General features: G+C 34.3%; 1 protein-coding gene across 2 annotated transcripts in view; it reads left to right on the forward strand.

The window, feature by feature from the left end:
• VEGFC (vascular endothelial growth factor C) overlaps positions 1-24,034 on the forward strand; it is a 121,148-nt gene that overhangs the window by 69,847 nt on the left and 27,267 nt on the right. Inside the window, exons 1-3 of one of the 2 annotated variants that reach the window (XM_050792561.1) lie at positions 9,534-9,840; positions 11,837-12,050; positions 13,642-13,832. In XM_050792561.1, the coding sequence (XP_050648518.1) occupies positions 11,897-12,050; positions 13,642-13,832 (345 nt within the window). In that variant the 5' untranslated portion in view covers positions 9,534-9,840; positions 11,837-11,896. Of the gene's footprint in view, positions 1-9,533; positions 9,841-11,836; positions 12,051-13,641; positions 13,833-24,034 lie in introns of those variants that run through there. The other variant, XM_050792560.1, reaches the window with a different exon arrangement.

Here is a 24,034-nt window from a genome sequence, read left to right on the forward strand (position 1 = left end):
AGTCTTTTCTAACAAACTTAATGGATCCTGATTATCGAGGCCTCCAGATCCTAAAAAGATGTCCTTTTAGGGGAGTAATAAGGAATCTGATGACTTCACCTTGGAATTACCTTGCTTCTGAACACATCACACCTATTTGAGAAAAGGTTCACATGTTTGGCTTAATACTGGTCTTTCATATAACCCCTTGCAGCAGGTAGAAAAACATGTTTCTAACTCTTCTGTGTAAAGGGACATAATTAAATAAAAAGAACAGAGGCAAAAAAAATATAGAGTTTCTTTGTAAATGGAAACATTAGAGGAAGAAAAAAATGAATCTCCTTCAAATAATAATAATAAATTCAGCTCAAGCCTAACTGAAAAAAGGAAAAAAATAAAATAAAATACAAATAAACTTGAGAAGAACTTAGGACAGAAACCTAGTATAATCAAGCACTGGGCTATTTGCATACCTTATTTCACAGTAGCTCGTTTCGTTGTTTCAGCAGTCTTCATATTTCAAATGAGGAAGTGAGCCTCAAAGGTTACAGAGATAGTATCTGGAGAAGGACAGATTGAAGCACAAGTATATCATTGCCCAAAACACATACGCTTAGTGTTATTTTATACCATACATGTATGGTCCTCCAAAGCTTGTTCTCTCTTAGAAAACCCAAAACTCTGTCAGACATTGTGTTAGATGTGTATCTTTGGGTCTGCATTGTGTTATCTTAAGTAGTGTGTACATTTGATTGGGGAAATTTAGATTTCACAAATAATATAGGTTTTAAGTGAGTGAAAATATTAAAGTATGCTTTGAGAATTGAACCTATTACACAGTTTAATAAATATCCACTAATATAATTACTGCTGACATGTTTACTATAATTTCCACTACTACGGCTATTACTAACTATAGCTATCTTTGAGTGTCAGCGTATACAGTACTAGGCTATGCTGACATACGTTATTTAATGCCATCAAGTACCACAGGTTTTTTTTCAAAAACACAATTGAAATTAGTCATAGAAGAAGAAAATGAAATTTCAAAAATTTTTGTATATAAATAATATCAAAATTTGTGCTGTCACAGGTATACGCCAAATAATATGCTTAGCATCAAGGCTAATTATAAAGCTGTTATAGTATGGTTTTAGCATAACGTCAGACAAAAGGATCAATGAAACAAATCCAAAAGTCCAGAAAAAGAACCAACAACATATGTAGTCATGTAGTTCACAATAGAGAAAATGCATTATAAAAAATGAAAAAAAAAAACAGTAGAAAAGTTATTATTTATACTCTTAGGCTGAAAAAGGCCTTTCTTTTTTTTTTTTTTTTTTTTTTTTTTGAGACGGAGTCTCGCTCTGTCGCCCAGGCTGGAGTGCAGTGGCCGGATCTCAGCTCACTGCAAGCTCCGCCTCCCGGGTTCCCACCATTCTCCTGTCTCAGCCTCCTGAGTAGCTGGGACTACAGGCGCCCGCCACCTCGCCCGGCTAGTTTTTTTTTTTTGTATTTTTTAGTAGAGACGGGGTTTCACCGTGTTAGCCAGGATGGTCTCGATCTCCTGACCTAGTGATCCGCCCGTCTCGGCCTCCCAAAGTGCTGGGATTACAGGATTGAGCCACCGCGCCCGGCCAGAAAAAGGCCTTTCTAAAAGTGAATATAAAATAAAATGAAAATATGTGTATGGCAGAAAACACTGCAAACAAAAGACAATAAAATAGGAAATTATTTGCAATATACATAATGGATAAAAATGGACTAATACTCTTAAAATAGTGCATGAATACACTAATGAGAAACAAACTGGTGCTTCAGTAGAAAGATGGGCAAAGAACTTGAACTGAATATTAACAAAGAAGAGATATAAATAAATGCTACATATTGCATGATGGCAAAAGTGAAGAAAATTATAATTCTTTTCAATCCTGGTGGGAGTATAAATGTGTACATATATTCAAGGAAGATGTGGTATTGCAAGTTGAAAGCCCTCTAATACATGCTCCATTTAGATAGCCAATTCACTTTGGAATAAAATTTCCTATCCAACAGAAGTGATATAATTCTGTCAGGTATATGTATAAATTCATTGCGCAGCTGTCTATATAATGGTGAATGTAAAAAGCAACCTATTCAGACAATAATAAAGAATTGATGAGATAATTCATAGTAAAAACAGAAATTAGCACAGAAAGGAATGTAATAAAACTATAAGATGATGATACAGATGTATAACTTAGATTTGAAAGGAAGTTCATGATTATGACAAAGGAGGATACAGAATTTATATACTACACACACACACGGATTATATATATTTAAAATGTAATCTTTTCACAAAATGTATATATAGATTGCATGTGTGTGCATGTAGTGTTAAGAGTAAAAGATATGCAACACACAAAAAAGTTATCTTCTCCAAATTGCAGGATTAAGGTAATCATGCTCTTCTTTATACATTTCTGTATTTTAAAATTTAAATGATGAATATATGTAACTTTTTATAACCAATGCTAAATGTTCTAAGTAATCATACCTGAGCATTTTGGGAGGCCATATTATTAGCTCTCATTTTACCCTTTCATTTACTTCACTGCCCTGATTTCTGCATCAATTCCATTTCTGTTTATACACCCTCTGCTGATAACAATGCATACTGTGTCCATTAAAAGACATGTAGAGAATAAACTAGATTAATAAATTGCAGTAGTTCGTGTAATGGAAAACCAGTCAGCAGGGAAACCAATTGCTTTACATGATAAGGTTGAGAAGAAGAATATTCAAACACTGAAGATTATATACTATAGGATTTCACTTATGTAAATTGAAAAACTAAAAACTACTTATGTTGGTAGAAGTCAACAATTCTTGATTACATTTTGTGAAGAGAAATGAGAATAAAGATGGCTTCTAAGATGTGGTCAGTGTTCTGTATCTTGATCTAGATATGACTATAGGGATTTTTTCACTTTGCAAAAATTCATCACACCATATACTCATGATTTGTTCACTTTATTAATTAGAAGGTTTTTTTTTTTCAAAATGGCATCTTTAATATTAATACTACATTTAGCACTAAACAGCATTGACATAAATCGATCTTTAAAATATCAAAGAAGAAAGTAAATTTTACTGAACAGAAATATTTTAATAACACATTATACTTTTTAATTTCAAAAGAATTTTATGAATAAACCTTTAGGGAAAGGATATAAAGTTGTTTTTGAAATTATAGGCAAGCAAAGGAAAATAATTTTGAAATGTTTTATATTTACTTACCTAGGAATACTATGTCTGAACTGCTCCATTCTCTTCTCTTTATGAAACGAAGGATCACTGTTGAGAAATGCCTATGTAAAAAGAAAATAATATGTTACCCTGGTCAATAAATAATTCTCCGTAGGAACATTTACTAAATCTAGTTGCTAGTGGTATTTTAGATTCATTCATTAACTCATTCTGACATTTCTACCTGATTTTACACGGTGAAATTCAAGCAAATTTCAACTTTCCGATGTGTTAAGAGGCTAATAAATTACCTATACAGCTAACTTATTATATCTGACAAGGCCCACTCTTACTTAACTGCAGGGTTTCCCAATAGCGGCACTATTGACACATCAGCCTGGATAATTCCTTTTTTGGAATTTTGGCTTAATACTGGTCTTTCATATAACCCCTTGCAGCAGGTAGAAAAACATGTTTCTAACTCTTCGGTGTAAAGGGACATAATTAAATGAAAAGAACAGAGGCAAATAAATAAAGGGTTTCTTTGTAAATGGAAACATTAGAGGAAGAAAAAAAATTAATCTCCTTCAAATAATAATAATAAATTCAGCTCAAGCCTAACTGAAAAAAGGAAAAAAATATATTTTTTTTTTCCTTTTTTCAGGGGAATGTTCTGTGCCTTGTAGAATGATTAGCAGCATTCCTTACCTCTACTCACTAGTGCCACGATTCTGAAAAGTGAACAAAAGGAGCAACAGGGGACTGTGTGATTGGAAGGTGGGGGAGGATCTATCATTGGCAAATCAACTCTGATTTGAGAACCATTACTCTACTGTTCTGTATATTGGAATATTCAAGTAATCAATTTTAGTTCCTTAGAATTGCCTTAATATTCAGTGAATAATTGCATTTGTTATTTTGTTATTTTTGGCTTCACCTGCATAGTACTGTTTTTGCAATCATATAGGGAAAAAGGTTTGAATTAATATTTCTGAAATTATTTTGCCATTTGCCAAAGCGAAATCAATGAGGATCCCCTTCCAGAAAAGTCAAGCAAGTAGTTTTCTGTGCAGGAAATCAGTACGTATAAAGTACTTTGTTTTCCAGTGTGTTGATTATGCAGAAGTAACTGATTGTCTACTTTGGTATTACATTAGAGAGTAAATGAATATTTAAAATTTCCTAAGAGCCTACTTAGATTTTGATATTTTTGTTTTTTGTTTTTTGTTTAATTAAAACAGGTAACGAACTAAAAAGAAGTGACTGAAAAAAATAAGATTTTATGCTGTTAATAGATATAAAAAGAGTCTGTTCTCTATTATGGCATTATTTTCAACATTTGCGATAGAACTTCTCAGACACAAATTCAACTGAAAATTAAAATTTAAAATTTCCAATTAGAAACTTCCAATATTAAGCTGAAATTTAAATATCTAATTCCAGGGTTCCCTATCTGTGGCACATCAGGTTGGTGTAGACACAGATGATGGGTGGCCTGAGGGTGAAAGAATCCTGACTCTCACACCTTCACTGAAACATTAGGTAAAATGGATTGCTGAGGTTATGTGAAACATTTACAAATCTTGATTCCTTGGAAGGATACATTTGAATTTCTGTATATATTGATGACTCTCTGTCAAAGGGGGATTTTAAAAGTGAATTTTATAACTATGTATTGGAATTTTTCCCAAGTCCAAAATTTTGTTTATTCTGCCACCTCACCCGATTTTTGCTTAAAAGAAAGTGTTTTTAAATAATTAGAATATATTTTTTAAATGTACAGATTTGCCCACCATAGATAGCTGAAGAAAACGAAAGAACCTACAAGTTCACGTGTTATACAACTGTCATTTTTACATAGGAAGGAATGAGAATATGCAAGTTTCTTTGCTATTTTAGGGGAAGAATAACTCAGCAACTAATGGTAGTATGCAGTTATTGACTTTGGTAACTACTTTATGAGAGATTAATGCCAATTTATTATTTGTTTTCTTAGGACACAGAGATGATGTGTGTAATGAAAATTATGATAAATATTTCATTTTAAAACATTTTAGTAAATTTCTTATATTGTTAATCTGACCATTTGAGCAAGTAATCCTCCTTATGCTTTACCTTATAAAATTATCTGTTGTAATGTACATGTTTTCAAATATGAGGTATTACTTGAGTCAAACTTTAAAGATAGTATATGGGGGCCGGGCGCGGTGGCTCAAGCCTGTAATCCCAGCACTTTGGGAGGCCGAGACGGGCGGATCACGAGGTCAGGAGATCGAGACCATCCTGGCTGACATGGTGAAACCCCGTCTCTACTTTAAAAATACAAAAAACTAGCCGGGCGAGGTGGCGAGCGCCTATAGTCCCAGCTACTCAGGAGGCTGAGGCAGGAGAATGGCGTGAACCCGGGAGGCGGAGCTTGCAGTGAGCTGAGATCCGGCCACTGCACTCCAGCCTGGGCGGCAGAGCGAGACTCTGTCTCAACAACAACAACAAAAAAGATAGTATATGGACAGTTAAAAATTTCATAAACTTTTAAAGATATTATATGGACAGTTAAAATTTATAAACATTCCTTGTTTTCCAGTTTGAACATTAGGTAATTTTTTCCCCTCTCCACCAAAATACAGATCTATCGGACAAGTAACCAGACTTGCCTATGACCCTTTGTGGCTACTTCATGAAAATATGATACAGGTTGAGTATCCCTATGCCAACACTCCAAAATCCAAAGTGCTCCAAAATATGAAACTCTTTGGGTATTAACATGACTTTCAAAGGAAATGTTCATTGAAGCATTTTGGATTTTGGATTTTTGGATTAACGTTGCTCAACCAGTAAAATACAACTATTTCAAAAACATACAAACAAATCCAAAATCCAGAACACATTTAATCCCAAGCATTCTGGATAAGGCTTATATTGTGATCAGATGTTTCTTTTGATCTATTCTTGCCTATTATTACAGTTCTGATTATTATTATTTGATGAGTGTATGCTCCTGGGTAAAAGAACATTTTTCATAATTCAAGTCTATGCATTTCCACGTGATTTTCAACTTCATAAAATTATTAAATGTGTCACATTTATATATAACATGGCCACTAACTTAAGAGAGTTGTTTGAAGAGACTGTTGGCACTGGTTTTATAGATTTTTTAGATATTTTTATAGATTTTTAAATTCCGCTCATCAACAAGTCCAGAACCATGAATGGTATTAATCCCAGATGCCTCTTCTGCTTCGCACTTATTATTGACCCTCTGGGTATTACAAGTGGGACAACTTGCATGCACTTGCACCTTTTCCCTAATGGGCATCTGCACAACCCCTAGTCAAAGTAGAGAAACAAGAGAAAATTGAGGTTTTTTAAAAAATAATAACTATGTGTGTAAAACATAAAGTTGTCAATTCTCCCCTAAGTGCTCACCTCATGTTATGACTCTTCATAACCCAAAGAGAGTTATAGAGTGCAGGAGAAACCCCAAAACTCTTTGTCATCTTGTAATTTCTCCTAGAAAGAGATATCTTGTATCATCCTTCTTCTGTTAAGTCAGAAGGGAATGCCTTTTAGGCATATGAATAATCAAGGAAGGGAATGACTCCTGATTCTCTGTAGCTCCCTGACGTTGTCATTGCACACTCAACTTTGGCTTCCGTAGCATCATAAACTCTTCCACTGAATATCATATAGGTTGCTGTTTGCTAATGCATACATGCTGACGATTACTAATAGTTACTAGTACCTCCTAATTGATTCATCCAAGTTGGAATGCAAAATTATATTAACTTTTACATTGGTTGAAGTTTTTATTACAGTTTAGTATCCATTTGTAAGGTACTTTCTGTTTTAAACTGCACCAAATCCTTTGAAAGATAAAGGAATCTGTTAATATTCAAACAAATGACCTCAATGTTCTAGAAAACAGTGGTGTATATAAGGCTCAAGAAAGCATTAAGAAGGAACTTGACTTTCATATGCATAACACTTCCACTTGAAAGATTTTGGTATGTCCACGGCTCAGAACTCATTCTAGTTTACTGGGACCTCTTCATATTCTTCCAAACTAGAATGTGAATGTGAATGTGCCATGGTTAGGTGGTAAACAGTCTTGTCACTATTCACTGAGATATTCACTAAACAACCGTATCAGTTAGGTGACAATGCTCACTTCCTAAGTTACTAGTCATTTAGAGTGAAAATGCAGAAGACGGATCTGAAGAAATACTGCCCCAGAACTTGGACAGTACTGAGGTAGAATAATGGTGTAAAAATTTCAGTTTATCTAATAATCTCTGTACTGTGCATTTGTTTCCTAAAGATGTTATAATGACAATTCCACTCTGGCTGCAAGAGTCATATTACACTCGTATATCAAATGCCTATTTGGATCACCACAAAAACTCTATGAGAAAGGTACTGTTATTTCCATTTTACAGAGTAAAATGAAGTTCAAAGAGATGAAGCCTAATCTTACTCACTTAAATATGATCTGGAGCAAAGATAGAAATCTGGGTCTTTTTAAAAATCCTTTAAGTTCTAGGGTACATGTGCACAACGTGCAGATTTGTTACATAGGTATACATGTGCCATGCTGGTTTGCTACACCTATCAACTAGTCATTTACATTAGGTATTTCCGGGTCTTTTGATACTAAAGCTTCTTTTCCTTTCACACCAGTATAATAATTACAGTCTAGTGAGAAAAAGCGAATTAATTGCTCAATCTTCAAGCCATTTTTATTTCATTTGTCTGCCATAGGCTACTTTTGTCAATGATTGTTATAAATTAAATAATATATCGAAGGCATGCTCTATGCAGAAATAGGAGCAGTGAAGTAAATGAAAGGGTAAAAAGAGAGCTAATAATGTGGCCTCCCAAATGCTCAGGTATGACTACTTTAAACATTTTGTTTTGGTTACAAAAAGTTACATATGTTCATCATTTAAAATTTAAAATACAGAAATATATAAAGAAGAATATGATTACCATAATCCTGTAATTCAGAGAAGATAAACTTTTTTTGTGTTGCATATCTTTTACTCTTAACACTATTTGCACACACATATGCAATCTATATATAAATTTTATTTTGTGAAAAGATTATATTTTAAATATATATATGATCCTTCTGTGGGTATGTAGTATATAAATTGTGTATCCTACTTTGCCATAGAATATATCATGAACCTCTTTTCATATCTAAGTTATACTTCTATATCAACATCTTATAGTTTTATTACATTCCTTTCTGTGCTAGTTTCTGTTTTTACTATAAATTATCTCATCAATTCTTTATTATTGTCTCTATAGGTTGCTTTTTTTTTGAGATGGAGTCTCACTCTATTTCCCAGGCTGGAGTGCAGTGGCATGATCTCGGTTCACCACAACCTCTGCCTCTGGGATTCAAGTGATTCTCCTGCCTCAGCCTCCTGAATAGCTGGGATTACAGACATGCGCCACCATGCCCAGCTAATTTTTGTATTTTTAGCAGAGACAGGGTTTCACCGCATTGTCCAGGCTGGTCTCAAACTCCTGACTTCCTGATCTGCCTGCCTCGGCCTCCCAAAGTGTTGGGATTACAGGCGTGAGCCACTGTGCCCGATCTGCTAGGTGGCTTTATATATTTGCTATTATATAGACAGCTGCGCAATGAATTTATACATATACCTGACAGAATTATATCACTTCTGTTGGATAGGAAATTTTATTCCAAAGTGAATTGGCTATCTAAATGGAGCATATATTAGAGGTCTTTCAACCTGCAGTACCATATTTTCCTTGAAGAGATGTTCAAATTTATACTCCCACCAGGATTGAAAAGAATTATAGTTTCCTTCACTTTTGCCATCATACAATATGTATTATTTATATTTCTTCTTTGTTAATATTCAGTTCAAGTTCTTTGTCCATCTTTCTGTTGAAACACCAGTTCATATTTTCATTAGTGTATTCATGCAATATTTTAATAATATTAGTCCATTTTCATCTATTATGTATATTGCAAATAATTTCCTACTTTATTGTCTTTTAATTTGTTTGCAGTGTTTTCTGCCATACAAATATTTTCATTTTATTTTATATTCACTTTAAAAAGGCCTTTTTCAGCCTAAGAGTATAAATATAATAGCTTTTCTACTGTTTTTTCATTTTTTAATATTGTATTTTCTCTATTGTGAATGTTATGCTTATGTTTTTCTCCAGTTGATCTTTGAGGAACAGTGTTTTTTTTTAATAAATATAAATATTTTTATAGTTATTTCTCATTTTGAACTTTTACAATACTAATTTGTTTGCCTTAAAACTTCAAATAATACTTAATTGAAAGTCTCTGTCTACCATCATCCCTTTCTTAACAGTTTGGTGAATATCTGATGTGCTCAGTCTAGGTCACAACCTGTCTTTAATCCCAGCTGACTTGTAGTGGAGAGTTCCAGGAACCTTCCAATCACACGCAGGTCCCTATTGCTCCTTTTCTTCAAGGGCTATTCAACAAGCAGACAAAAATAAACTTATCTGTTATGTTTTACTGCAGGTAACAGTGACCACAGATACACCTGTACACTGTTTTTTTTTTTTTTCCCCCAACATTATTGAGGTGTGACTGACAAATAAAAATGGCATATATTTAAGGTATATGATGTGATATTTTGCTGTACATATACATTGTGAAATGATTATAATAATCAGGTTAACAAATCCATCACCTCACGTATTGTGTGGTTTTTATAATCACTTTTATAAATGTTCTCTTCAGTAGTAACCTTTTTCAATTCTGAAACACTTTTGATTTTTGAATTTTGTGTCATAAGAGATTTTTTTGGCAAACATGTTATAAACATTTAATTGGGAAACTGTGAGAGGATGTTTTGTAACTTTCATTTAAACTGAGACCTCCTCTCCACCTCCACCCTTCCTGTATTCAGTAGATTTTCTATGGTTGTGTGGTATATCAGGAATCATCCCATATACTTCAGAAAGTAATGGATTAATATAAATATTTTTCTAATATAGACCTATAGAGATTACGTGATATACTCAAATCACACCATAAATGGTAGTGAAAGTGTAAACCCAACATTCACAGCCAACTTCATTATCTAATAGGGAGCAGCACATTTCATATTCATAACTGACTTGTTTTTAGGAGGCTCTGTTATAATGAGATTAGAAAATGAAATTAGATTATGTTCTCAATATATAGTACAAAAAACACTTACATAGAATAACTTGGATTATTAAAAATAGAAGTGAAAAATGCCTTTCAGATTAAATAGGATTTCAATTTTAAGGCAAATACGTTCATTTTGTGCTTCAAAAATTAGATAGGAAAACTGTAATTTGTTAAAATGTAAGTTCTTGATCCATCCAAGAAACCATGGAGAGGTGGGGGACAGTTACCTGCATTTCTGACAGTTCGTTCATTGACTCTTATTCCCACTAAACTTTGAGAACCAATGTCCAAAGTATTTACTTATACATTTATATTTAAAAGCTGGGATAATCATGACAATATAAAATAAACAATTGATGTTGTATTTTATTTGGCAGATAGATAAAGCTATACAAGTTTCCTTTTTCCTAATTCTAAAGTGTAATTTAGAAAAAAAAATTGTATTTATTTCGTAGATATGGTAACTACTAAAATATAATTTGGAATATTCTACTTAAATGAGTACACTTATATATGCAGTTGGCCGTCAAAAAGAATATTTAGTTTTCTCTGAACTATTTCATTTCTTTGAAGGTGGTATTAATTTTTTTTTTTTTTTGAGACGGAGTCTCGCTCTGTCGCCCAGGCTGGAGTGAGTGGCGCGATCTCGGCTCACTGCAAGCTCCGCCTCCCGGGTTCCCGCCATTCTCCTGCCTCAGCCTCCCGAGTAGCTGGACTACAGGCGCCGCCACCGCGCCCGGCTAATTTTTTTCTGTTTTTTCAGTAGAGACGGGGTTTCACCGTGTTAGCCAGGATGGTCTTGATCTCCTGACCTCGTGATCCATCCACCTCGGTCTCCCAAAGTGCTGGGATTACAGGCGTGAGCCACCGCGCCCGGCGGTGGTATTAATCTTAATCATACAATTTTCTCTGAAATATTGAGAGATTCTGCCAAAATATAAATCTTACTGTGACATTGTTGTTGAAATTCCTTTCTTCATGTGATTATTTGTTCTAAAATAGCTCCCATGAAAGTAAAATTCCTACTGTCAAGCATCCTGCTTAATTATATTGTATTGTTGCTGTAACTAAAAATAAAGCAAAGCATTAGGGCGGATTTCAGTGTAATTTTATCTGTTTAGGAGGGTGATGCAAATGAATACATTTTCAAACATACAAATTGACCAATTTAAAAAGCTATGAAGAAAACAAATAAGCTACTTTAAAATTATTTTAAGATTATATCACAAAATTTTTTTCCTAACAACAAAATATGTATTTTTAATTGTTTTTGTTCATACAAATTAAAATATAAATATAATTTTACTAAGGAAAGTGAAGTAATTTAGGAGTAATTAATAATATTTTTGTTAGGGAACAGAGCATAGATAATATTAAACCTAACCGTTTTAAAGTACATTTGTTTCTAAATCCCTTAAGCTGGTAAGTCATTGATCTTGCATTTTTCTTTGACAGGCTTTTGCAAGCAAAGATCTGGAGGAGCAGTTACGGTCTGTGTCCAGTGTAGATGAACTCATGACTGTACTCTACCCAGAATATTGGAAAATGTACAAGTGTCAGCTAAGCAAAGGAGGCTGGCAACAAAACAGAGAACAGGCCAACCTCAACTCAAGGACAGAAGAGACTATAAAATTCGCCGCAGCACATTATAATGCAGAGATCTTAAAAAGTAAGTATGGGAAATAAAATATATAGTAAGCCTTATATATCAAATGAGTGGAAGTTGCCAGCCTGGTTCTTTAATTTCAATGTTTGTATCACCAAATACACCTTTAGGGCGGAAAGCAAATAGAAAATAATTACTTCAAAATATAACATTTTGTGATTTCACTTTGAGTATTAAGATGATTTCTTAAAATACAAGATAGAAAGGTCCATGCATAACAACACACATTAATTTTTTCAGGCGATAGCCATTGGAAAATTTTTAAAACAGATAGCTATATTTTTACACACTGTATATGTTTATTAACGTAAACATTCTTTATCTTATCAAATAATTATACCTTAATTTCCAATCTGATTTGGATTGAGAAATGCTTCATTTGAAATCGCCTTTTCAGATGCCACTTGTTGCCTTGCTGCTTCATAGATAACTGGCTCAGAGTGGGACTTAAGCTGATGAGGTATCTAGCATAAAGCTTCACAGAAAATGATCATGTTGCATAAAATGTCATAGCATCAATTGGTAGGGTAGGACTGGGCACAGAGGCTCATGTCTGTAATCCGAGCCGTTGGGGAGGCTGAAGTGGGAGGATTGCTTGAAGCCAGAGTCAGAGACCAGCCTGAACAACACAGCAAGACCTCATCTCTATTTAAAAAAAAAAAAAAAATTAAAAAAATTTTTTAAAAAGGTGGTGGAGTAATTTAAAAACCTACTTGCCTTCAGTTGGTAGCTCTTAATCACTATAAAAGTTTGATATTGAAAAGTATTTTGAGAACAAAGGCAAACAAAATGGCTTCATGGTTGTATAACCAATAGTTTATGTCCTTTTCCAAAAATTCTATTTTAGGGGAAATATGGGAGAAATAAACTAGTATACTTAGGAAATACATCATTTGTAATGCAGAATTCAAAAAGTCAACAGTATTATAGGTGAGCTACTAACTCATCAGAAACAAAATTCCAGAGGAGAGCTAAAAGGGAGAGGAAACATTGACTTTGCTGAAGAAAGTTCAGAATGAGTCCCAGTTGGTGGAAAATAGCCTTGCATTTCACTGCAATGCAGCTGCGGCCATGACATTACTCAAGGTTGCCAAACAGTCTGCCTGAAAAGGATTTTTGACTTGAATCTAAAACCATAGCTGTTTTCTCATATGCAACTCAGTTTTAAAGAAAAATAAAATTATATTTATATTTGCATTGAGAGCACATAAATGGTCACACTATAGAGAATGAACATGACTCTCTCCGCACATCTTATAAACTTTCATATATTAAATTACCATTTGCCTAGGAAACAAAAACCAAACATTAGTGTTGTGGGATATTGATGTACTTTTAATAAAGCATAATGCTAATTTTGCTCATTGCCTGGCTATAGAAATGAGCTTAAGAAAATATTCTTAGCTTGTCTTTTCAATGTTGTATCATATTCTTATTCACAAGTCAATTTAGGATCCCATCAGCTGTCTCTTTAGTTATATATTGAACTTAAATGTTAAAATCTGAAATCGAATGTGAGTGACTTGCAGCTGCTGTGGACTTTTTTATCTTGGTGGTTTCCATAAAACTTACTGATTTCCCTATGACTTGACAGGTATTGATAATGAGTGGAGAAAGACTCAATGCATGCCACGGGAGGTGTGTATAGATGTGGGGAAGGAGTTTGGAGTCGCAACAAACACCTTCTTTAAACCTCCATGTGTGTCCGTCTACAGATGTGGGGGTTGCTGCAACAGTGAGGGGCTACAGTGCATGAACACCAGCACGAGCTACCTCAGCAAGACGGTGGGTATTGCCCATTCCTGCTACCCGTGACAGCCCCTTCAATCAGAACCTTTCACTTTAGGGATGATGTGCTTAAACTTCTGGTTGCTTTAAAGTAACTTGGTTCAACTCAGGGTCTCCTATATTTTCTTTGGGGGAATGAAGTCAATTTTTTAGTATTTTGTGTTTTTGACAATACAGTGTCACAAAGAAAGTAATTGATGCTTTATTGCTTGGCAAACTCTTCACATAATGGAGTCAAAGCCTCACGAAGAAAACAATAAATATGCAATGTATGTGTGGACATGTATGTATGTGTGTGTGTGTTGATCTTTAAGAATAAACATTTTCATTTGGCAATAAAATACTTTTAAATGGGTAAGTTTTCGGATGGTGGAGATAACAGTGCAAAGTATGCATTCAAAGTGTAAAATTAAATGCGTGTGTTCTGTGAAACAGTGGTATAGTATTGAAATAAGCCATCTCACTGAACAAATTGATTGTCTTCCTGACGAAAGCAAAGGAAATAACTCTGACACCAGATCTCAGATGTTTTGAATAAACTGGGAAGTTTATCTCATTAAATGGTAAGTTTCTGATAACCAGGAAATGTCTCTTAAGGTTGGCTTTGGATCAGGGATTTTCAGAACAGACACATAAACCCACTTTGTGGGTCTTATGTGGTAGAGGAGGCTGGCTGTGGAACACGCGTATGTGCTGGCGATAACCGTGAGAGTGTTGTTTGAAATCGTGTGCACCTCTGGCCTCTGCACAGAAATGTTTGGAGAAATCCAGTCCTGTGGGTTGGGCTGAAGCAAACTTTTCCCGAAAGACAAAACTGTGGTTGTCCTAATGGCCTTTCCAAGCTGTTTTTCAAGTTAGACTCACACACGTAAATCTGGCTAAATTCAGAACTGTTCTTTGACCTGGAGAATGAAAAATGAAATTGTTTGAAAGATGTGGTGTTAGATTTGATTTTATGATGTGGTATGACAGAAAATTAACATTTTAATTTTATGCAAGCTTAAGCTGATCTACATGGTTTTCACTAATAAAACCTACTCTTATTTCAATATAATATTAATAGAAATCAGAGTTAAGATTACTATCTCAATTCCATGAGCTACGTTTTTTCAGCTAGTTGAATATTTCTATAATTTTTACTGTTATGATCATTTGGCCTCTGAGTTTGGAGACAGTGTCTTATTATACAACCGAAATTAATTGCTTTTTTTTTTCCAAAAATTGAGTTTCTTTATATTGCTCAGCCACTTGATAAAGAAACAAGCCATTTTAGATTAAGACTTGCAAGAAGAAACAAAAAATAAATTATAAAACTAAATTTTCTATTCAGCTTGCCTCTGCCTCAACTTTAAAGGTTAAAAAAATTAAAAGGTGATGCTTTGGGGCCTTCTATCATTTCTATTAGTATCATAGTTAGTTAAGCTTAGCCAGATGAAGTTCATTCTGATTATTTCCTAAAAGCACAGCAAAATAATGTAGGGGTCATTCCAACATGTGTTACCAAGGAAAACAGTATGACTCTAAATATAGTCATGCATTTAGAAACTTTACCAGAAAAATGTACAGTTGTGGGAACATGATAATATTTCAGTGGTGGACAAAATTTTAATATTTTTAATAGACTAATATATAATTGTGCTATGGGGCATAGCAAAAGTTATCCTTAGTTCATTTATCCTCCCTGAATCTTTATCAAACAACAATAAAATAAACAATAAAACATTATAGTTTTGTATTTACTATTCTAAATAAGTTAATACTCCTTTAACAAGTTTTATTGGTATATTCTTGTTTTATCATAACCCTGAAATCAAACAGGATTCTTTAAAATCCTCTAAATTTTAGAACTGCATACTTTAAAATAAATTAAATAGAAATACTTAGGCCAAGCAGATATTCTCTGAAAGGTAATATTCATTTTTAAAACATATTAATAACTAAAATGTTGTTTTTATCTTCAAGCCAAACCCCTTAAGAGGAATTTTGGTATACTGAATCTCTTGACAAAAATATCATTTTCTTTTAAAGTTAGAGAAAATATATATGGATGATTTAGGAATTGAAATATACAATTTTTGGAATGCTATTAATTTATATTTTAAAATAATCCAGTTAAGCAATATGATGTATTCTAGATTATATTCCTAATATGGTATTTGATTTAAATCAAATAGTAAACCAAGATGCTTTGGATACTCTTTCCAACTAAGGACATAGCCTTCTCTCTGCTCTTCCTCTTTCCGTTTCCTTTCTTCAAAATCTTTTCTATAAATTACTTTCAAGCATATTTTTTAAAAACATAGATCCAAATGTATGGCTTGGCATGGTGGCTCATGCCTGTGGTCTCAGCTGCTGAGGCAGCAGAGGGAGGAGGATTGCTTGAGCCCGGGAGTTCAGGGCTGCAGTGAGTTAGGATTGTACCACTGCACTCCCAGCCTGGTTGACAGAGCATGACCCTGTTTCAAATACGCAAAAAAAAACCCCACAGATCTGATGTCAGTCTCCAGCATGAAGGCCTTTCAGTGATTTCTCTTTGCTCATAAAATAATACAAAAATCTTTTTTAAAGGTTTTATTTCTTGATATATCATAGTTATACATATTTTGGGGTCATGTGTGATGTGTTGATACCTGTACAAAATGTGTAATGATCAAGTCAGGGTAATTGGGATATCCATCGTCTCAAACATTGATCTTTTCTTTCTGTTGAGAAGTCTACAATTCTTCTCTTGCAGCTTTTTAAAAAATATACTATATATTGCTGTTCACTACAATTTTCCTGATGTACGGTTGAATACTAAAACTTATTCCTGCTATTTAACTGTGCTTTTGTATCCCTTAACCATCCTCTCTCCATCCTCCCTACTCTTCCCCTTCCCAGCCTCTGATAATCAGTATTCTTCTCTCTACCTCCATGAGATCCACTCATTTAGCTCCCACATAAATGAGAACATGCGGGATTTTAAAGACCCCATCTTTATTACAACCTGCAATCTCTACCCTATAGCCCCTCTTCAGCATCATCTAGTGTAATGATTCTTGATCCTGTGCTTCCAGTGCTCTAGGCTTTCTCCAATTCCTGGGCATCATCGTGTTTCCTCTGCTCCTGGGCCTTGGCACACACACCATTAAGTTAACCTGGCCTTCTTGTCTCCTCTTTCCTGAGGTGCTAGTTCTTCAGATCTCAACTTGGGTGTCCAGTGGCTTCCGCAAGGCCTCAGGCAAGACTTTCTGACCTATTTAGATTAGACCCAATATTTGTAGTAAATGCTTTATAGTTTCCCATACTTTTAAAATGGTATTTATTACGGCCTGTAATCACATAGTTTATAATTATGTAGTCATTATTACATGATTAATGTCTCCCTCCTCCACAAAGGCAAAAACAGGTCTGTTCACTACTTATCCAGTGCCTGCCACAGAATCAGTGCACAAATCTCTTTTAGTACCACATAAAACCTGTGGACCCTTTCATGAGAACAAATGAAAATATAGACATATCCACAGCATTTTCCCCCACAGTTTTGGGGTGTTGATTCCCTGACCCCTAGCATTTTCCCTTTAAACCAGGCTTTAAAACTGCTGCCTTGAAGATGAATAATAATAAAATAGCTGATTAACACACTTGTATAATTTTCAGATAATGAGTCTTTTTGCCAAACAAAAGTTTATGCTATCAATTTAGCTTCATCTTTTAAAAAATATCTGTTTCTGGAGAGGAACAGAAAAGATAACTATTGGGTACTGGGCTTAGTTCCTGGGTGATGAAATAATCTATGCAACATCCCCCCATGACATGAGTTTACTTGTGTAACAAACCTTCACATGTACCCTCAAACCTAAAATAAAAGTTTATATATACATAGACATATGTATATGTATATACAAATATACATACATATATCTTTTCTCGCTTATCTGTAAAAGAAACATATATAGTAATATAGTAACATATATTATTATATACTATAATATATAATAACATATATAATTATATATTACAGTATATTTATATATTATATATATGTAATATTATATATACATACATATATAATATATGTAATGTTATATATATACATACATATATAATATATGTAATATTATATATACACATACATATAATATAATATATAATTATATATTACAGTATATTATATAATATATAGTATATATAGTTATATAGTATATAATATAATTATATAGTATATAATATAATATATAACATATAATTATATATTATAATAAATATATAATACTATATATTATATAATTATACATATAATTATATATAAATATATAATATAATATATATTATATATTACTATACATAGTATATATAGTATATATAATATATATAATATATATTATACTATACATAATATATCATTATATATAATAATAAATATGTATTACTATATATCTGTTTCTTTTACAGATAAGGGAGAAAATTCTTCTTTATTCTCTCATTCATTAGTTAATATGAGCAAAAGCCAACACTACATTTTTCTTACTATTGGTCGACCAAATAAATGCATAATTTACCTGTGGGCCAAATAGATACCTAAGCATACCTTAGGTAAAATGTAAACTTGGAAAACAGAAAATCAGTATATTGTTAGTAAGCAAAGTAAGTAAATTTAGTCTTCCATTAACCATTAGTGGTTTTTCTGCGACCATTGCATATTCATTATCTGCGTTGGTCTAATTAGGTGTCACATTCACCCAATGGGTATTGGAGTGAAAGTATTTATTCAGGAGGAGGTGTGTATGCTCAGCATAAAAATTACTCTATCAAGAGCGAGGTGTTGGAGAGGTTTAGGCTTTAGAAATTGCAAGGCTTGGCTGGGCCCGGTGGCTTACACCTGTAATCCTAGCACTTTAGGATGCCAAGACAGGCAGATCTCTTGAGCTTGGGAAATGGAGACCAGCCTGGGCAACATAGTGAAACCCTGTCACTCCAAATAAGTATAAAAATTAGCTAGGCCTGGTGTTGTGCACCTGTAATCCCAGCTACTAGGGAGGTGGCTGAGGTGGGAGGATTGGTGGAGCCTGGACGGCAGAGGCTGCAGTGAGTAGAGATCGCACCACTGCACTCCAGCCTGGGTGACAGAACCAGACCCTGCCTCAAAGTAAAATAAAATAAATAAAATAAAATAAAATAGCAAGGGGCCAGGGGTAAGATGAGCATTTAGTGTTAAATGTAAGCTGCATATAGATGAAATAATTTTGCCCAGTATACTCAGTACTTAAACGTCAAATATTTGCTATAAGAAAATTGTCTACTTTAGATCACATGGAATCATTTCTTGCTGTATTTCATCTCTTTCACCTCCCAGCTTTGCAGAATTTAGGCTTATTTTTATAATAATTTATAATGTTGATATGCATTTTCTCAGCTTCTTCCCCATCATCTGCTTGTGTGAAAAATCAGAATTTGCCTATGAAATTTCTGAAGTTTTTCTGCTTTTTGTCATTGGTTGATTTTTTTTTTTTAGTTTTTTTTCTATCCTTTTGGTAGGCTATATACTTGCAATAATCACAATATTTATACATTCTGATCTGTAATCAGTCATATTTTAAAATTTATGTAGCAATAATTTTTATTGTGTCATTTTAATTTTTTAAAGATTTGAGGATTTTGAGAATTAAAAATGTGTAGTTCATCAAAACTATGCTATTTCTCCTGAGAATTCTGACCTAAGACACCTTCTCTCCAGACTGTAACTCTCCTTGTGTTTTCTCATCTAATTTTTTTTTTTACTTTTCCCAAAACTTTCCCTTCATTTCAGGCTTCTCTGCTGATTTCTCCACTGTCCACTCAACCTTGTGCCTTGGCTTTCCCTCAGACCGGTCGGTCTGTCTCACTTAACAGTTACAACCTGTTCCCCACCACCTTGTACAAATAAGCAAGTAAGTGAATCCTCTTCTTTTTCCAGTATTCTCGGTCTTAGTAAATGACATCATCATTCAGCCAGTTGGTCAAGCCAAGTTATTCTCCCTTTCACCAAAACTAATTGCTATTCGATCTACCTTGCAAACATCTCTAGGACCCATCCAGTGTCTCCGTGCTGCTAATCCCACTCTGATCTAGGCCACATTTACCCCTCACCTAGACCACTCCTCTTGGACAAGCCTAATAACTGGCCTCCTACCTCCATTCTTCCTTTCCTCCAATCCATTTGCCACTTTTTAGCAGTGATTTTTTTTTTCCTTTTTTTTTTTTTAATTATTTTTTATTAGTATACTTTAAGGTCTAGGGTACATGTGCATAACGTGCAGGTTTGTTACATATGTATACTTGTGCCATGTTGCTGTGCTGCACCCATCAACTTGTCAGCACCCATCAACTCGTCATTTACATCAGGTATAACTCCCAGTGCAATCCCTCCCCCCTCCCCCCTTACCATGATAGGCCCCGGTGTGTGATGTTCCCCTTCCCGAGTCCAAGTGATCTCATTGTTTAGTTCCCACCTATTTTTTTTTCTTACCGCTAGGTCAGATACTGCTAAAAACTCCTCGATAACATTGCCTTATTGGGATGGAGCCAGCATTCAGCTAGTGTTGTGATAAGCTTGTCTTTTCTGATTGGGTTGCTCAGGCCAGCATCTGGTCAGATTGATTGGTACAAATGTTCTAAGTTGTTAGTGTTTTGAATGAAACTCTTAAAATCCCTTAAACTTAATTTCCTGGGCCCTCAGTGATCTGGATGCTACTTAAATGTCCAGCCTCAAATGTCAATGCTTTTCCCCGCAAAAACTACTTACCACTAAGACCCAAATTCTTTTCACTTTTTGGGTTATGTCAATATCTGTCACCTCCAGCATTGTAATGCTGTACTCTGTGTTTGAAACATCTCCCTACACTTGATCCCATATCTCAATGTATCTAGTTAATTTCTACTCATCCTTAGGCCTAAACGTAAATGTAACTTCCAGGACATTCTGTCATGTGCTTCCACAGCATCCATCGTTGCTGTTACTTCCAGAACACTCTGTCGTGTGCTTCCACGGTATCCATTGTTGCTGTCTCTTAGCATCGTTACCCTGTCTCTCAGATTGTTTTATCTTTGTTTTATTCCCTAGGTGGTTTTTTTTTTGTTTTCTGGTTTTTTTTTTTTTTTTTTTAGATGGAGTCTCACTCTTGTCGCCCAGGCTGGAGTGCAGTGGCACGATCTCTGCTCACTGCAACCTCTGCCTCCTGGGTTCAAGTGATTCTCTTGCCTCAGCCCTCAAGTAGCTGGGATTACAGGTATGCACCACCACACCTGGCTAGTTCTTTGTATTTGTAGTAGAGATGGGGTTTCACCATGTTAGCCAGGCTGGTCTAGAACTCCTGACCTCAGGTGATCCGCCCACCTCTGCCTCCCAAAGTGCTGGGATTACAGGTGTGAGCCACTGCACCCAGCCTTATTCCATAGGTTGTAGACTCCATGAAAGCAAAGATTGTGTTTGCTTATTACACTGAACAATAGCACAGTAGTTGGCACATAGCAAACACTTAGAAGTGAATAAAATGAATAGGTGAATAAAAAGAAACAAATTTGGGGTCAAAGGTCAAATTTTGAATATACTGATTTGAAAGAGCCTGAATGGTGAATAGTGTTTAGGTGGAGATACCAGAAGTTTTGATGTATAATTCTAAAATTTTAGAAGAAGGATTGGGTCTTTAAATATAGATTTGGGAGGAAGCATCATTCTGATAAATGTCATTTAAAGCCTGGTGTGCTTATTAATTCTTAGGGCATTCATGTGTCAGAAGAGAAGAGCAAACATCAGTACCAAGGGAAAGTTAACATTCATCATTGACTGTGCCCTGCATTTCCCTCGCTGTATTTGTATTATCATGCCCTTTTCCTGTCCAAAGCATTCACTTATATTTTTGTTTATAGTATAAGGGATAATTTTTTTTTTTTTTTTTTTTTTTTTTTTTTTTGAGATGGAATCTTGCTCTTGTCACCCAGGCTAGAGTGTAATGGCGTGATCTTGGCTTACTGCAACCTCCACCTCCTGGGTTCAAGCGATTCTCCTGCCTCGGCCTCCCAAGTAGCTGTGATTACAGGCGCCCACCACCATGCCCAGCTAATTTTGTATTTTAATAGAGATAGAATTTCACCATGTTGGCCAGGCTGGTCACAAACTCCTAACCTCAAGTGATCCACTCATCTCGGCCACCCAATGTGCTGGGATTACAGGCGTGAGCCACTGCACCTGGCAAATAGTTTTAATTTAAATTCAGTTAGGCAAGTGCATACTGTACACCCATTATGTGGTGCTTCATACTAGGTACTAAAAGCATACTATGCACGAAGTGTAGGTGTATAATGATGTATAGATCTTGCCCTAATAGAGCTAACAAATTAGCAAAGGAAATCAACATTTATCAAGTAATTAAAAGTAGTTTAAGTGTTGTGCAAGAAAAGTACAAAGGCTTATGGAAATGCATATCCGGGATGTTTACAAACCAAGGGAGGTCGAGGCCTAAAATTTCTGAAAGCAAGAAGGCAGTGTTCCCACATAGTTACTAATATTCCAAGTTCTGCAAACGTGTACTTAAGTAGAACCTTTTCCTGAGTTTATTCAATTTATTGCATTATCAATGTAATATGAATGGGAGTGTGTGATGATTTCCTTCAAATATAAAAGGAAATTTCTTATTGCTATATATTCTTAAGGTTAAAAAAAAAAAAGAATTTTCATTTTGTTAAAAGAGTTCCAGGCACATTTTGTAGCAAAGTCACCAATTGGAATGATAGAAATTGTAAGGACAGTGTACCTTAGGTAATGGTAAACTCATGTTTTTTTTATAGATACTTCATAGAAATGTTTTTTCTTTTCATGGGGCTCAGTGAAGGGGAGGTTATCAGAGTGTGTGAGGAAGCCAGCTGTTCATTGAAAAGTAAAAACATATGCACTGTGCATTCCAAAGTGTACTAATCGATAAAAACTGCTTCAAAGTTCTCCACACAAATATCTAAGTGGCTTTGAAAAGTTAAGTAGATTGGATGTCTTTTCCACCTCTTTCATAAACATACACTTTGAGTATATTTTCTTATGAGAAGTTGTATATTTAAGAGATACAACCAAAAAGTAGAAAATGAATTTTGCAGGGGATAAATTATTTGGTGATGAAAGCAGATGAAAGTCATCTGCTTTTGAGGCACACATTTGGATTAAAAAGTTACTTGAATATTAGTATTTACCTTATATATTTTACTAAATCTAGGAAAGAATAAAGAAAAACAACTCAATCTCTGGAGTCTCCTTGAAAATGGTGGGGTTAAACCAAGCTCAAGAAACTAGAAGTTCTTTGCTGTGTTCATTAGTGCCAGACTAAAGAAGCCAGTTTAGTTTGGAAGCTAGGTCGCTGTGAGCTAATTCTGATATATAGAGGCAGCATTATTTTAAATTCTACATTGCCATCTTGAAAACAAGCAGCTACTTCATTTTCATTATTTTATAAAGCAATAATATGAGCATGTATATTAGGAAAGACATGCTTGATTATATTTAAGTTGGATGTTTCATAAAATTTTACAACAAAAAATACTTAAACCTAAGTAAAATATGCAACTATATAATGAAATTAGAGGTATTATTTTGCACTGCAGTCAGAGATATTTCTTCCATCAATTAAACAGAATACTGCAGCAGTCTGGAAAATTAATTTATTACATTCCTATGCATTCAGCAAGTGGAACGTGATTTGTATTGTATCTTTAGCAAGTTAATATTTGGCAAGCACAGTTGTTAGAAATCAGGTTTTATCCTGATGTGGAAAAAGAACTCTATACCAGTACCAGTTATCAGAAGTTTCTTTAAGAATAACATTTGCCTTAAGAACATAATTAATGCATCTGTGAAAAACACCTCTTTTTTCCAATCCAAGGTACAATGAGATTCACATATTTTGTTCAGTATTTCTAAAACTCTTCAATTGAGGTTTTTATTTTAATTGTGGTACTGTGTATACTTTTTATGCATAACAATATGTTAAAATTAATTCAGTAACAGATTTAAATCTGTTAGGCTATCTGTTATTCCATATTCTTTCCCAAACCCAATTTAAGTTCCACAGGCCTTTTATAGCTAGCCATGTGGTTGCAATGCTAAGTCAAAATGCTAAGACTTTTTCCCATTTTGGGGGATTATTTCTTTAAATGTTGTGTAGTTTTAAAATCTGATTTCACAGTTATTAATCATA

The sequence above is a fragment of the Macaca thibetana genome, chromosome 5, assembly GCF_024542745.1.
Source record: "Macaca thibetana thibetana isolate TM-01 chromosome 5, ASM2454274v1, whole genome shotgun sequence".
NCBI lineage: Eukaryota > Metazoa > Chordata > Mammalia > Primates > Cercopithecidae > Macaca > Macaca thibetana.